Source organism: Epinephelus moara, chromosome 13 (assembly GCF_006386435.1).
Source record: "Epinephelus moara isolate mb chromosome 13, YSFRI_EMoa_1.0, whole genome shotgun sequence".
NCBI classification, from domain to species: domain Eukaryota; kingdom Metazoa; phylum Chordata; class Actinopteri; order Perciformes; family Serranidae; genus Epinephelus; species Epinephelus moara.
In genome coordinates this window covers 12,350,737-12,366,524 of record NC_065518.1, presented here as the reverse complement: position 1 = coordinate 12,366,524, position 15,788 = coordinate 12,350,737, and the positions used below count along the sequence as shown (strand labels likewise).

General features: G+C 42.6%; 1 protein-coding gene across 3 annotated transcripts in view; it reads left to right on the top strand.

Annotated features, from left to right (window-relative positions):
* entpd1 (ectonucleoside triphosphate diphosphohydrolase 1) overlaps window positions 1–15,788 on the top strand; it is a 30,200-nt gene that overhangs the window by 2,442 nt on the left and 11,970 nt on the right. For 2 of the 3 annotated variants that reach the window (XM_050060022.1, XM_050060024.1), the window contains exons 2-3: window positions 10,717–10,844; window positions 11,264–11,381. In XM_050060022.1, the coding sequence (XP_049915979.1) occupies window positions 10,717–10,844; window positions 11,264–11,381 (246 nt within the window). Of the gene's footprint in view, window positions 1–8,751; window positions 9,581–10,716; window positions 10,845–11,263; window positions 11,382–15,788 lie in introns of those variants that run through there. The other variant, XM_050060023.1, reaches the window with a different exon arrangement.

Genomic DNA, 15,788 nt, shown 5'->3' with positions numbered 1-15,788 from the left:
ACTCCGGGTTGGGAAGGCGGTAATGCATTTACAAGCTGGTTGCCAACCGCCAGAAAACGTAGAAGAAGAAGAAGAATGCGAGACTTGTTTTGTTTCCACTTCTGCGGAAAACTTGCGCGAGTTCGTAGTTTTCACCAAAGTCCGTACATTTAATGGAAACACACAGGATTCATATTTCTTTTAATGCGCATTTCCCAATGATTCGAATCACTTTTGGATGGAAACATAGCTAGTGAATTCAATAATGTCTGGACAATCTCAAAATATCAGCTTCAAATACAGATGCTTTGTCACGTCCCTTTGCGTGTGATAGTCGCTAAAGGCAGCCTTTAGTGTCTTCATGAGACGCACCAGGCCTTTAACTAACTCCAATGTAAATCCATCTGTAGCGTACTTGACGCTGAGAGCAACTGATGTTCTATAAAGAGCAAGAAAGTGTGTTTAGGGCAAGCCGGACGAGAGGGGAGTTTCACCCAAGAGACCACACTTGTCCCGATGTTACTCTCGTTACGTATTTACTTACTAATCGTATGCCAAAACTAGGGGTGGGCAATATGCCCGTAAAATAATATCACGATATTTCAGGGTATTTTTATATTTTCCTGACAATATGACAAATTAGTACGCACGGCGAGAGAGGAGAGGGAGAGACGCTGTGCTGCTGCCAGAGGAGCCGCTGACTGAGTTCCCTCTGAGCGGTAAGTCACTAAAAGAGTCTGAGAAGTCCGGGGCTGTTCGTAAAACATTCAGGACACACTACTGAAGCTGCTCATGTTTTTAGAACCACCGCGGAGTCTATGACGATTTCGCTTTCAGCCATGGTTGTTGTTGCCGTAGGTAACGGTAGAATATCATATGACAAAAAGTCGAATAAGTGTGAATGTTCATATGACATTAAAAATTATACCGGTATTATCATGAACGAGACGAAACATGAGTCTATTTTTTAATCCTAACCAAGTAGTTTTGTTGCCTCAACCTAACCGCCACTGCTTCAGTTCTACGTCACACAGATGCATACAGTACACGCTACAGGGTGCCCTGTGTATTACTATGAGACGCGGAGGGGTGTGACGAAGCATCAGTATTTGACGACGAAGAGAAGTTACATTTGGTTATGTTTGGCGAGTGATGCCTGCCTCCCCATGTAGATTAAAGGGTCAGCTCTGCCTCAACCTTGCCTTTTTGTTATTTGGTTGAACTATCTCAAAACCTGGACAAATTAAACCAAACTATGTGCACAGACATCACTACAGTGAGAAAATATGTTCCTTTATTTTAGACGACTTGCCCCTTTTTTGTCACAGTATCATAATTTGGTGTATTTCAGGCTGTTCAGGTATTAAAAGTGTTTGTAAAATGCCAAACTGTACACAAAAGCCAAATTAGCTCATTGACTGATACCTTATCTATGCTCCGTGTAGATGAAAGTAAAGTCACCATTGCGGGAATACATTTAGATCTGTGACTAATATTTCGCTCCAGCCAGGGAGTAGTAGTTCCTTTCTAATGAAACAGTGATGTCTTTTTCCTCTCTGCTGAAAGTCAGATGTAGTCCAGGGTTATCAGCCTGTCCTGCAGGCGAGGTCAGGCTGGACTCACCACCCGTGAGGACAGACCACTTCTCTGTGGTGCTTCCCCTCACTTCTAATCATATGACGCTGCCAGAGGTTCCCTTTTTACAGGAAGCAGCAGGCGATGCTGTTTCACAACAGCCTGGACGAGAGTATTTATAGAGCCGAGTGTTGTCATCTCTCAGCGTTAAGGACAAACAAAACTTTTCCTGATTAACGGGAAAAAGTCGAAGCTGTGGCAGCTCAAGGACACTGTGTTCGGAGGAACAATGGTGTGTGTGTGATGTGTGGAGGAACAGTGCATGGGCATTAAATTGGCTTTTGCGGGTATACCCACGTGGTGTTAAGCTCAGGAGGAACATAACATGGCCCATTTACTCAGAAGTACATAATGAAGTACGATAATTCAATGTATCAAATCGAGTCTGCACTTCCTGTCATCGCTAAGTGCTTTCTATTGAAATTATTGTTGTCTTCTTCCTGTTCATTGGGAAAAAATAGATCTTGTGCATTTGAGCATACGCAACTAAATATTATTACAATGCTGAGGTTCTTAACCAAAGTATTTCTGCGCTGAAACTTCTGACTTTACTCCTCGACTTTAAAATGTTGCACTTTTAACATCCCGTCTTCCCCTTATGTCCTTCTATCTTTACTTCCTTGCCTCTGTCCTTTCACCCTTCATCATTTCCTTTCTTCTTAAATTGTGCTTAAAGCATGAAAATCCTGATACGGGACATTGAGTCCTTTAACTCTAAGTGCGTAATCAAACGTTACAGCTGAAAGTTGTTTACATTTATTTACTAAAAATGTAATGCAGGCCTTTCCCTTGTAATTGAATGTTTTTCCACTGTCCTGCTAATTTTACTAAATTAAAGGATTTAAATCACCAGTGTTAAAGGATTTGTGGTGACGACGCCTGTGTAACACATGTATTGTGTCTACAAGATTTGTGTACGTGTGTCCACACACAGGCTTATGACTTGTTAGAGCCTAACCATCAGAGCAGCGCAATAATTTAAGACCTCCCTCGCAGGGACGTCTTTGTCTCGTCTTCCCGTCATTGTGAAACCACAGCGTCTATCCCCGGCTGTGTCACCCTTTGACTCACTGCTGAACATAAGGAAACAAAACTCTCGGCATCTGCTGATTTAAACACCCTCCTCCTATCTCCTCCTCTGTTGCGTTTGTATCTCCTTATCACAGAAGATTTATGAGCCTGTAGTTTCACATCAACACGGGTGGAGACTGTTATGTCATATGTCCTGATCTGACTGGGCTTCGACATACTGACAGTATAAACTTCATTTGTGTGCTGCTTTGTGTGATGATGACAGATTAGGCAAACCTAGAACTGTGTAACTTGGCCTCTATGCGTGTGTGTGTGTGTGTGTGTGGGCCTGTGTTTGTATGACAACAAAGTGCTGTACTTTTAAACTTGTAAAACCTAGTTTGAACTTTAGACTTCTTTTTGCCCAGAGAAAATAATAGTACACTACTGACACTACTGTCTTTAAGAGGCTGTAGGGCGTTCATTTTTTAAGCTAGCTCAGCATAGCTTGTTGGGAAGCGGGCTACATTTTGGCAAGGGAACAACTGGCAAGGTCATTTTCAATGGGGTCCCTGGAATTCTCACTTCAGGATATCTGAATGAAAATGGTTTGCATGGGAACCCAAGTATCTCCCCCAAACTTCAGACATGTTCCCAGTATATGTTTTATTCTTTACAATAAATGCATGCCTTAAAATTGAAGCTCCCCGTGTCAGCGTGGGTTTTTCTCGGGGTACTCCGGCTTCCTCCTATAGTCCAAAGACATGCAGGTTAACTGGTGACTCTAAATTGTCCGTAGGTGTGAATGTGAGTGTGAATGGTTGTCTGTTTCTATGTGTCAGCCCTGTGATAGTCTGGTGACCTGTCCAGGGTGTACCCCGCCTCTCACCCAGTGTCAGCTGGGATAGGCTCCAGCCCCCTTATGACCCCTAACAGGATAAGCGGGTACAGGAAATGAATGAATGAATGAAGGCACATAAATAACCAGTATTATGAACTGTAAAATAAGAAATCCTTTACTCTCATATTGACATAGAATTCCTGATATTCAGATTTTCAGTGGCCCCATCTGTCCACCCCTATGAAACATTTCTGGGGGCTCCACTGCGTGTTTTACAATTCAAGTTTAGGGTTGAGGAAATAAACTTAGTAATAAACGTAATAAATTGCCATCTGAAGGCAAGAAGAATGTGTGTAAGGCAGTCAATGGCTTTGTGCTGTGAATGTTATTTTATGTGTCACAGTTGTTGAACATAGTTTTTATAGACGCATGATCCGAATGCTGCTCGTCCAAACATTTCTACTGCAAGTTAATGTAGAGTCTGCCTCCACAGTGATTTGTAGGCCTACCTTACTGCCTTCTGACAAGTGAAAGTTAAGTCAATCACGCACCAATGCTTATTATAGCTTGTTAAAAATCTCTTAAAATCCTTAAAATATTTGCATCAAACTCACACACAAGGACCGAGAAAGAGACATACACAGAGTGATAGTGGGTGTTATGTTTTCCACTTCCATGTCGCGGTGCTTTCCTATTCCCACCACTCTGTCTTTCCTCATGTCGTAGCCTGAACCACCTTCACACTACATTTAGTTCACAGAAGAGTCGGAAATGGAAAATCTGTGGTGTAAGATTGTATGTGTGTGTGCAGATGAGCAGGCTTATGTGTGTGTGTTGAGGACATTTTGGTTGATCCTCACTTTGTCACATGGCTGCTTGAAAGTTAAGACTTGGTTTTAGGGTCGAGATTAGACTTCAGGATAGGCCAAGGGTCAAGGTTAAGCATGTAGTTGTGGTCATTAGAGAACGCCTAATGTCCATAAAAATTCCTCACAAGCACAGACACGCACGGACACACAAAACTGTGTGACCGTGTGTCCCAAAAGTCTGTCCCAGTCTGCGCTGATGTTCCGAGACAGCTCCTCTATGATCTCATGCGCTTAATTTGCCTCTCAGGTAAGCCCTGTTTTCTGTCTTAACATGTGCTCACGACAATGTGTCTGTATCGGTTTGCCTGCCAAGAGCACCATCATTACTAAGTGGTGACACATACTGTAATGTAGCCGTCTTTCCTCACGTTACTGTGAACGCAAATTAAGGAGGAACTCTGACATGAAACTAAATATCTCAACGCTTGCTTAACACTTCTCAAACTTGACATCAACCGGAAGGAAGGGTGAGGTCAGGTCACCGCGGGGCACCTTTACTCCTCTACTCTAACCACTTTCCTCACAGACTTTGATTTGCTCTGTAATAAAGCAGGGGGTTTGTAACTGGTGCCAGCTGTCATTAATGGAGTTGCTCATTAATGCCATGGCTGGCTGTTTACTTCGCCTGCAGACACATCGCAGCTGTCCTCATACATTTTATATGTGCTGCCATAGTAATGACCGTACAAATTAAGGCATGTGAAGATGTTGTAAAACAATAAACATATGTGGCAGTCATATGTGGTTTCAGTCTTCGCTGTTGCTGCACGCCTTCAAGGAAAGATTTGATGAATGAATACCATAATCCCGCTGAAGCAACATACTGGCCTTCTGTGATGTAGCACAGACAGTCATGCAGTAAGAGTTAGTGGTTGGACCACCACTAAGACGGGTACTATGTAAGCCTTTGATGTCTGACCTTGTTTCCACCAAGCAGTCCAGTTCAATTAAAGGATCTCTGGCATTTTTTAAGCTGGACCCTACTTTCCTGTGTAAACTGGTTAAAAGGAACTGATGTAAACAATTTTTGAAATTGGTCCAGTGTGGAGCGAGCCCGCAACGAGCTGCAATGGAGGCACACGGGGCAATTAAACATCATCACTGTCTGTCAATTACTCGTTAAGCAGAAGTCTCATTCTGAAATATCACGAGATGTTACTTGTTGCAGGGAAACAACAGTGGGAGCATGAGTGAGATTTGGAGAGAATATAATAACCGGAGTAACTTATAGAAAATGTATTTTAGTGTTGTCGAAAAGATCGTCAATATCATGGATGATTATTTCCCTGATTTCAACGATGCGGCTCAGGCCTTTGAATTCCATCGATATACGTTCGGCATTCATTAGAACAGTTATTTGTGCGTTTCCATCGGAGCTGCAAATTTTGATAAAAGGAAAAATGTGTCACAACATGCCATTATAAATGAGCACTGTGGTGCTACAGTAATGCACCTGGCCCACAAAACATATTCCAGATGTAAGGGAATATGCTTGTTCGGTACAGACCCCCGAAAAAAAAAAAAAAAAAGATATGCAAAAGAGATCATTCCTACTAAATTCTTGGCTCACGTTACCATCGCAACATCTGTTAAAATAATCGCAATATGATTGTTTTTACATACCGTGCAGCCTTAATGGCGGCAATAAGTAAGGAGGTTGGCCTGCCAGGTGTGTAGCCAGTTTAGTGATTTTTTTTGTTTTCTTAAAAGACGTCCAACCACTACCCGGCCAACATTTGTACGTGGGGCCCATGTGGGTAGTAAATGGGCTAAACAAATGGGCCCTATATGGGATTGTCCACGGGTTCCATATTGGCCCCATGCCCACATGGGTTGGTTTACCTGTGGGCCCACATGGGTTATGCTATGGCTACCTGGGTACCAAGTGGGTGCCAACCCAAAATGGGCATCTAATCTGGGGCCTACGGTTAAACCCACCTATGTGGACAACTGGCATGGGGCCATTATGGAACCTGTTGACAATCAAGCCCAATTTTCAGCGCAGTTACTACCCACATGGGGCCACATACAAACATTGGCTGGGTATGAAGGCACTGTTACACAGCTAGCATGCTAACGTTAGCAATGTTAGCTAAATATGTTGTTGAACTTTTTAGCTAGAACAACGCATAATAGAGCTTATCGTCAATCTGTTAGCTAACTTGTTTTTACACTAACTTTCTGTGGCATAGCTCATACTGTCTGTCTGAAGACTGCCACGAGGGTTCAATTTTTTTTTAGACGTACTATAACGTACTCCACACAAATCCAGACCAGAAAAAAAACAACAAGAAGCAGTTTTGCAAACACATCAGAGATCATGAAAGTTCTCACAGGAACAAATGGACTTCCAGTTGACTAACATACGTACACAGAGCTATGTGGAAACAAAGCGTTACCGACATGACCATACAGGTTTCGTATCGGTTCTAAGGATATTATACCTAAAGTGTTTCAGTGAAATCGCAGCTTAAGTCTTCTTTAATATAAAAGCTGTCCGTGTCTTGTATTTTATGTTTACTGTTTTTAGAATGTTCATTTTTATGCCGATGAATACTTCATTTTCCCCGTACACTGTAAAAAAACATTAACTGACAACTTTCTAGGCTGAATTTAAAGAATTTGAGTCCAGATTAAACTAGTAGTTTTTCCTCTTTCTTATCTTAGCACAGCTCCACCCAGACTTCCTCCACTTTGCCCAGATTTGGTTTGATTTTCTGGCAAAGCTGAAGACAAGCTATAAACCAAAACCCATTAAAGAAACCTAAAGTCTTGGCAGTTTTCTCTGTTTATGGTTTCTATCAGAAGGGTCCAAGTGTCAGAGGGTCAGGCATGTGGAGGGTCACGTTTGTGCCTAAAGTAATGAGACCTGTCACATGTCTCGCTCTCCTTCTTCTGTACCTCAAGAGCAAAGAGATCAGTCTGACTGTAACAAAAGTTTAGGTCATTTATTAGGGTTGCACCAATACGTTGGCTGCATATCGTTATCGGCCAGTATTCGCCTTGTTGACTGCCACCAGCCGATCGGCAAATAAGATCACCAGTAGTGGTGGCCGATGGCTTTCCGTTGTGTCATGAATTTTGCACATGCTAACAAGCAAAGGTGTCATTATCCCGGGACAATAGAAAACATGTTTGGGGCAAACAGATCTTCCTTGGGACGCCTTCTGGACGATAGAACACAGTAAATTCACTATTGGCTCTTCGGGGAACACACCCGATTGTTTCCCTGATAATGCTACATTCATTCATTTCTATAACCGCTTATCCTGTCATGGGTCGCGGGGCTGGAGCCTATCCCAGCTGACATTGGGCGAGAGGCAGGGTACACCCTGGACAGGTCGCCAGACTATCACAGGGCTGACACATAGAGACAGACAACCATTCACACTCACATTCACACCTACGGACAATTTGTGGGATGAAACCGGGGTATTGGCTGACTCACGCTGACACAGGGAGAACATGCACACTCAGCACAGACCCCACCAAGTGTTGAAATCAGCAGGAAGAGAGCACGTTAACATTAGCTGTTAGCAGCTGGTGGCGAGAACTAACAGCTCACAGGAAGTTGCAGTTACATTATGGCATGTTCAAGTTCTATTGAGTAAAAATGAGTATTGGGCGAAGGTTAATCATTATGTTCTCATGATGTGTTCAAATGTAATCTTGTACATTGTAGTTTTTCATGAGACGTTTGAATTAATACAGTTGTTTAAAGGAGATACTTGTTGATATGGTGGTGCAGTAGCATTGTTGCCTCACAGCAAGAGGGTTGCTGGTTCAAACCCAGGATGGGGGGGCCCCCCGCTGTTCTCCCTGTGTCAGCGTCCGTAGGTGTGAATGTGAGCGTGAATGGTTGTCTGTCTCTATGTGTCAGCCCTGTGATAGTCTGGTGACCTGTCCAGGGTGTACCCTGCCTCTCGCCCAATGTCAGCTGGGATAGGCTCCAGCCCCCCCCCGGGATAAGCGGTCACGGAAAATGAATGAATGAACGAATGAGAGAATTCTGAAAAATTATATATCGTAGGGAGGTTTTTGAATCAGTTATTTAAAAACACGTTTCTCATGTGACAGAAGGTTATTTTAAAGGTTGTTTCATAAATGTGTATGATTGAATTTGTGCTCGTTCAACGATAGTATAACGCAGGATTAAATGACTTTAAAACTTTTTTTATAATGAAAATTTCTTTGTTTTGGTGGCACAAAAGGGGGAATAAATGACAACGAACTCAAAATAAACATCAGCCAAAATGTTGTTTTAAACATATATATCAGCACAGAATTTTACAATCAGTGCATTCCTATCACTTACAGAGTACAGTGAGTTGATGAATAGCCGGACTATCTGGTTTAGACAGCCCCTGGGTAATGTTTTCAAAAGAAGTAAAATAGCTGTGAACTTTGGTTGTTTGCTCAGTGGAATGGTCAAACAATTACAGGATTTGAGTCACTCAGCTCTCTCAAGAGGAGGAAGGTTAGGGAATGATAAGGGACATACATCATAAGTTTACAGTAATTCTAGTGTTGAGGTGTGTGTTTGTGTATCTGCGTGTGTGCAGCAGGAGAAGGAAATAACAGCATGGATCTGTGAATGGAACAAATTAGCAGGCAAGTCAAGTTTTAGGTCTGCACACACACACATACACACACAACAGCAACCCCTATTCTTCCAGCACACACACACACGGCCTTGGAGAAAAGCAGGGGATTCCGATCCGTCACAGAGATGACATCACAGCCTGCCAGCGATAAAAACAGCTAAACAAGGGAGTCCCCACTTCCCCTCCCTCCGACACATCCCACAGAATGAGCCGAGAGAAGAGTTGTGCTGGAGCGAGTGACTCTCATTAGTTCACAGGAACACAGAGAGAGTCCCTTTTAAGGGGCTCACATGCACACGAGAGCGCGCTGACACACGCACAAACACACTTTAGCTGTGTCTCCATAGTGACCGGCTTCGCTGCCCCAGCTTGGGGAGGAAATGCCAAACTCAGTGCTTCAGAGCCGCTCCAGCAGAAAGACACAAACACACACACACACACACACACACACACACACACACAGCTCTATTCTAATCCTCTGTCTGGCCACGGCGGAAAAAACCTCTCCTCATCTTATCACTGTGCTACCTCCCTCTGTCCACTCTCTCGTCTTCCTCTCCTCCCCACATTTTCCTCTCCCTCCCCCTCTCTGCCTCTCTGCCTCCCCTGTCAGTGTAAGTTCATTGAAGTAGACAGCAGAGGTAAGTACTCCCTTTCACTCTCTCTTTTCGCCATCGGCTTTAACGCGCTTTAAGTTTTTGTGTGTTTTCCCACACTGGACAAAGGTCAGGTTTACTATCAGTGCTGCGAGTCCTGCTGATGTGGCGTGGCGGAAAAGCTCCCCCTTCTGTGTTTGTGGCTTACGGTGTCATCATGAAATGTGTACTGTTCTCTGCAGTCGGGTCAGTCTCCACAGTGTGTGTACTTTGCCAGCTGTCATATGCGCCTAGGTAGTGTGTGCCAGTTTACTTACCCTGTTAATGAGCAAACAACGGTGTGTGTGTGTGCGCAAGTGTGTGTACTTGAGATTCAGGTTGGTATCATGTTCATCACTCTTTTCCATCACAATAGGCTTGTAAATACAGACGCCCTTTTTTATCCCCTTTGAAAACTGAATATATAAGGACAAATAATACCATCTGTGTGCACTTGTGTGTGTTGTAAGTGCCATTGGTAAACAGTGGATACTCAGTGCGCACTTAGGAAGGAATGGGCGCCAAACACAGTGATCAAATATATATTTAGGATTGAAATAATACCTTTAACAGGATGTGGAAATTATTAATTATGGCTGGCTAACAGTGACTCACTGCTGCAGCGTTAATCTTAACCATTTTTTGATTGCAGCTGATTGCTCTCTTGTATAAACATTGAATATTTCCACAGTAATGAGCGTGAAACTTCCTTTTAATCATTTTCCAAAGGGGGGAAATCTTGTTGATCTTTCAGCACTCGCAAAGTACTTTGCTGGGATGTCCTTTCAAATGTGCTGCGGGCGAAATAACAACCCCCATAGAATCAATGAGCAGCTTGGCACGAGATCAGACACACCAAATCAGAAATCCATCTGTAGTCCTTGGTTACAAAACAACACAATTAAAACACTTTCGCAAAACCCCCAGACGGACTCTGTCTCTCTCTCTCTTTCCTACATACAAACAAACACACAGGCTGTGACATCACTCACATCTGGATGCAAGATTGGCTAACACCCCATTCCTCTTTCCAATGTGTCCCCATCTTCCCCTTTCTACCCCCGGCAACCCTCTCGCTTCTCCTTCCTGTCTGTCTTTCTGTCTGGCTCGCTGGCTGGCTGTCTCTCCGCCCCCGCTCTCAGAGATGAAAGAGAAGAACCCCTGGTACACGCCTGTGACCATCATCATCACTGTGATTGGTGTCATAGCGATTGTTGCCCTGGTGACGGTAGCAGTTTTGCAGAACAAGCCCCTCCCTCAAAAGTACAAGGTATGGTAGAGGAAAATGCTAAAATGTTGTAGCCTGGTCCCTCTGTGGGAGCGTTACAGTAGGATCTCTGTCCAAAGTCCACAAGCCAAATATGGTCTCTTGTCAATATGACCTCAACCTGTACAACTGGTTCTAGAAATCCAACACCAAATAAGGCCGGTGGATGTTGATAAGAATATTAAATCAGCGTTCCTTTTGTAGCAGATGCAGACACAGGAAGGGTCTCACAGCTTTCATTGATTACAAAGTCTAGAGTGCTTTTTTCATGCCATAGTTTCAGATGAAGATAAACATATTGCTGATATAATTCTATACAGTCATTACACTGGATGTTTAAACTGCTTGTTTGGATGGTAAACATCCAGAGTGAACTGTCACTGAGCACTGAACTGGGATTCCTCCCTCTGTCTCCACTCCAGTATGGGATCGTGCTGGACGCTGGCTCCTCCCACACAGCTCTGTATATCTACGAGTGGCCGGCTGAGAAGGATAACAACACTGGAAGGGTTGAGCAGTTGCATTCCTGCAAAGTCAAAGGTGCGTGCTGCACAATGCCGCCACACACACACACACACTTTGCCCTCACATTCTTGTGTGAACCACTAATTCATGAACACTAATGCAAATATTTAAGGAGGAGCAATCACAAGCTTACATGCACATGTTTATATATGCTTCACTTAGAGCTTAGGAATGTAAAGAACAATACTTCAGCCACAAAATGATCATCTGTAAATTAATTAGTGATGCTGTGATACCTTGAATTCAATAAGAAAACTTTTGAACATATTGATTTATTGATTGATTGGGGACCAGATTTGACAACAGCAGTATTATATCAGAACATCTGTTTACAAACTCTCACACAACTCATGCAGTATAATCCAAGTCTCATTTATCCAGTCGCCAGTGTTGTGCAAGCTACTTGGAAAATGCTGTGAGCTACGCTAACAGTTAAAGTTTCTTTATGCTTCTGCATACACTCAACGCAACGTGCACGCAGTTGCTCCGCAGTTGCTGTGTGCATATCATAGTTCTGCGTCCTGTTGGTCTATGTCGCTATGCAATTCCCCGCCATAGTGCTTGAGGGCGTGGTGTTCTTTTACATACCTACCTAGACTCAGCGTTCATTGTTTGTTTATCTTCCGGCTTTGCTGTAGTCACAGTGAAGATGGCAACAGAGAGAGAAAGACTGTTGCTGGAGCTCGAAATGATCGACACTGAACAACAAATGCTCTTATTACAAATGTTACGAAGAAGAGAGAGGCGACTGTGTCCATGGACTGTACGCCCGTTGAATGGCTCCACTTTTGAAAATGGCTGTGTTGTGGTACTGCAGCAGGAAGTGAAACCTTGCGAACTGCCGGAAATGATGTAGTTTGAAGGACTGATCATAGCTCTTGCGGTCTGCATTTGGTCTGCGTTGCCTCGATGCGTGGTTACAATTTTTTGTAGGTAGGGTTGGGTCGATATGAGGAAAAAAAAAAAAACGGTCCAGTTTTTGTAAAAAAAACAAAAAAAACGCATCAGGTCGGTAATACCGGATTTTCGCCACTTGGGGGCGCAATTGACTCATTTAAAATAAAAAACAACCTTAGGACAACAGAGTGACAGTAACAAGTTGTTTCTTTTATTCCTTACAAATAAATTTTGCAACTTACTCAATCAGTGCAAACAAGGGTTGCCTCCTTCGTCTGGCTCAAAGCCAAAGTGTTGCCATAGTGGCGCATTCTTTTATTTCGTCCAGACTAAATTGTCCGCCAGCAAGCAGGAGTCTCTCGCGTCTCTGCGTCGGTCGCAGAGGGACGCAACGCCTCTGCACAGCCCTCTGTGTCGTAGGTATGCAGAAGCATAAACCTTGCTTTACTCAAGATGAAGTTTGACTACACTGAAGCTATCCCCAGAGAAATATAGCAAGCTAAGCTACGCTACCAGAAAATGGCAAAAGTACCTCGCTACTTGCAAAGCTACTTTTATTTATTTCTTTTACTTTGTCAAATCAGCGTTACCTCGGTGATAAGAAAAACTGTCCGCCAAACAAATAGGTAACGGAAAATGTTCTCCAATAACATGACATCATCAGTCCACCTATTGATGTCTCCTTTTCCTGCTTAATGCATTTCTCTGTGTTGGCCTCTTTCAGTCAGCTGTCTGGCTCCGTCAGTAATTCCAAAATATATTTTTCAGCAAATAACACCATAATAAATAAAAGTCAGAAATATAAACAATGAAAATAACAAACCTTAATTAAAACATTTCTTTTTGGGAGGACATTAGAACATAAACATGTCCTGCAAATAACACGTGACATCAGTATGTCTCTGTTTCCTCTCTACTTTCTTAATACTGTTCTCTGTCTCTTTTGCTCTTGTTTTGGCCCTTGTTGTGTCCATTTCTCTGGTGTCCACTGCAAATCCACTAAATATTTACAGTCTGTGGGACATGACATGCAAGAGATGCGTCAAGAAGTGCAATGCAGCCAGGCAGAGTAGGGCGGGTCTTGCCAAGAAAGGTCAATAGCGAAGCAGCAAGCAGAATAAACTAAAGGATTAGTATGTGATGTCATACATCATCACTTACTTTTATCCAGACCTCCGCAGAAAAACATCTGCAGCGCTTCAGAGCTTTTCCTGGGAAAATAACTTTTAAATTTTGCAACTGAAAAGCTATTTGACTCAGAAAGTAGTGACGTTACCACCATGCTACTAAGAAATGCCGTTAACACTGCCAGTGGTGTCCTCAGAGGTTCCTGAACACATGCATTTTCCCTAAAACGAGCAAAGAAGCAAGCACAGATACGTTTTGTTTAGTTCAGTTTCAGATTGAAAATATTCGCAGTAGCTCAATAAATGCGAGGCATGATTTGATACAAGTCAGAGTTGTTCATAGATTACAGGAACTTTTTGGGGTCATTAATTTGACTTCTTTGCTAAGGCCGTTCCTTAGGTACAGTGAAGGATATGAAGCTCAAGTCTCTCTGTCCACACTGCTAGCAAGAAAATTGCTGTTTTGGAAACCTGAGAAGTTCCCAACTTTTGATATGTGGCTAAAGGAATTCGGTCATGTTTTACATTTAGAGGAAATGAGATTCACCCTGTCAAACAGAGAGGGAACTCTTTAAGAAAATCTGGCAACCGGTTGTTAGTTTGATTGAAGAATTAAAATGAATGGGCAATGTTTTAACAGGTCAACTGTGCCATGATGTCATATGTCAGTACCCTGTAACTTGTGGGATAACTTATGTGTCATCTTTCCTCTCCTTTTTTTTTTGTCTTACCTCCAATGCTCCCTTGTGTTTTGTTTTATCTTTTGCTGTTGGTACATTTCTTTACTGTATTTACACTGTTTTGCAAAAACCAATAAGCAGACGTAAAAAAAAAAAAAAAAAAAAGACTGCAGCGAAATTTCAGTCACTTTTAAAACTCCACACCTGATGGATTATTGTACTGGAGAAACCCTTTGTCAATGATTTACTTTACATTTATGGCTGCAGATATGGACACTCATTATAAAGTGAGAAACCCCTGAGGCTTTACTAATGACCAGTCATTTTGTGATAAGCCTGGTAAAAATTGGGTTTGGCCATCCTAATGAGTCAATTCTGTGGTTGTACATGTTGATAAGTTCTTAATGTATGGGTGTTGGTCTGGATGTTCTATAGCTGTTTATTTTTTTAAACAGATAAGTGGTCCAATGATTCATTGGATGGTCATTTATGAGAAATCAAATATCAGATATAGTGGCTGAAGAGACAAAGGAAATCATGCTGGAGGTGAACCAAATAGATTTTCTGAACATGGCAACTAGGGCTGCCCCCCAATAAAAATTTTGTTAGTCAACCAATAGTCATCATTTAGGGCCATTAGTCGAGTAGTCGCCTGCATGTTTACAATATTAATTTAATCATTAAATGATATATTCTGGGCGGGGCAACACAATGGTTTGAGCTGAAGGTGTGAGAAAGAATAGTATCAGTAACATTGTTAACACTGTGCTACATTACAGAGAAATACAAAACCGTACTAATGAACCTTCATTAATATAGGCCTATATTTTATCTACAAGTGCACGTCACACACTGAGCGAGCCGCCTGTTAATGACGCTGTGGGCTAATGGGCATGTAGCTACTTCCATGTTTCAGATGATACGTCATGTTTGTAGTCGACCAATGAAGATGAGTTTACATATCACCTTGGGTGTCCTTCACCTTCTCAAAATGATCCCACACTTTGGATTTCCTGCCCGACATGTTATTAACTAGCCTGTGGAATAACCGCAGGTACCAGCCCTGGAAATTAACATGGCTACTGTCTGACTGCTGAGCGTGGCCACTTCCTGTGTCTGTCCTTTGAAATTAAATTCCCCACATGGTCCAGTTATGTTAGGCTTTTTGTTCGTTTTTTTTTTGTTATTTTTCTGCAACTAAGTGACCAATAAATCTTGCCGACTAATGACCTTCCTTGTCGACTGACGTTTGGTCGACTATTGGGGGCAGCCCTAGTGGCACCTGAGAGATTTCCTAAATACAGAGCCAGCTAGCGATTAGCTTAATATAGCTTAGCTTTGGCTGGAAATCACACCGTGATGACAAGAGTCCTGTAAGCTAATTATCTGTTGACTTCAGAGTCATACCAGCCCAGTTGCCAGAAGAAAATGTTGGCATTGTACATTTCTGCAAACCCCAGATACATAACAATTGTACATGTGATACACATCATTTCAATGTTTCTAAAGTGACGTTCAGATTACATGTATATAAGGTGGCTTTGTTATCTGGAGGTGGAGGGGATTGTGGATGGCCTAACACATACAGTAGACGAGACAGCTGCCGAGCAGCACTGTAGAGCACTGCTTGAGACCAACAGACACTAGACAGTATTTCTAGCTGATACTGTGGCACCAAAAACTGATAAATGAAGCCAAAACATGATCTTTAACAAACC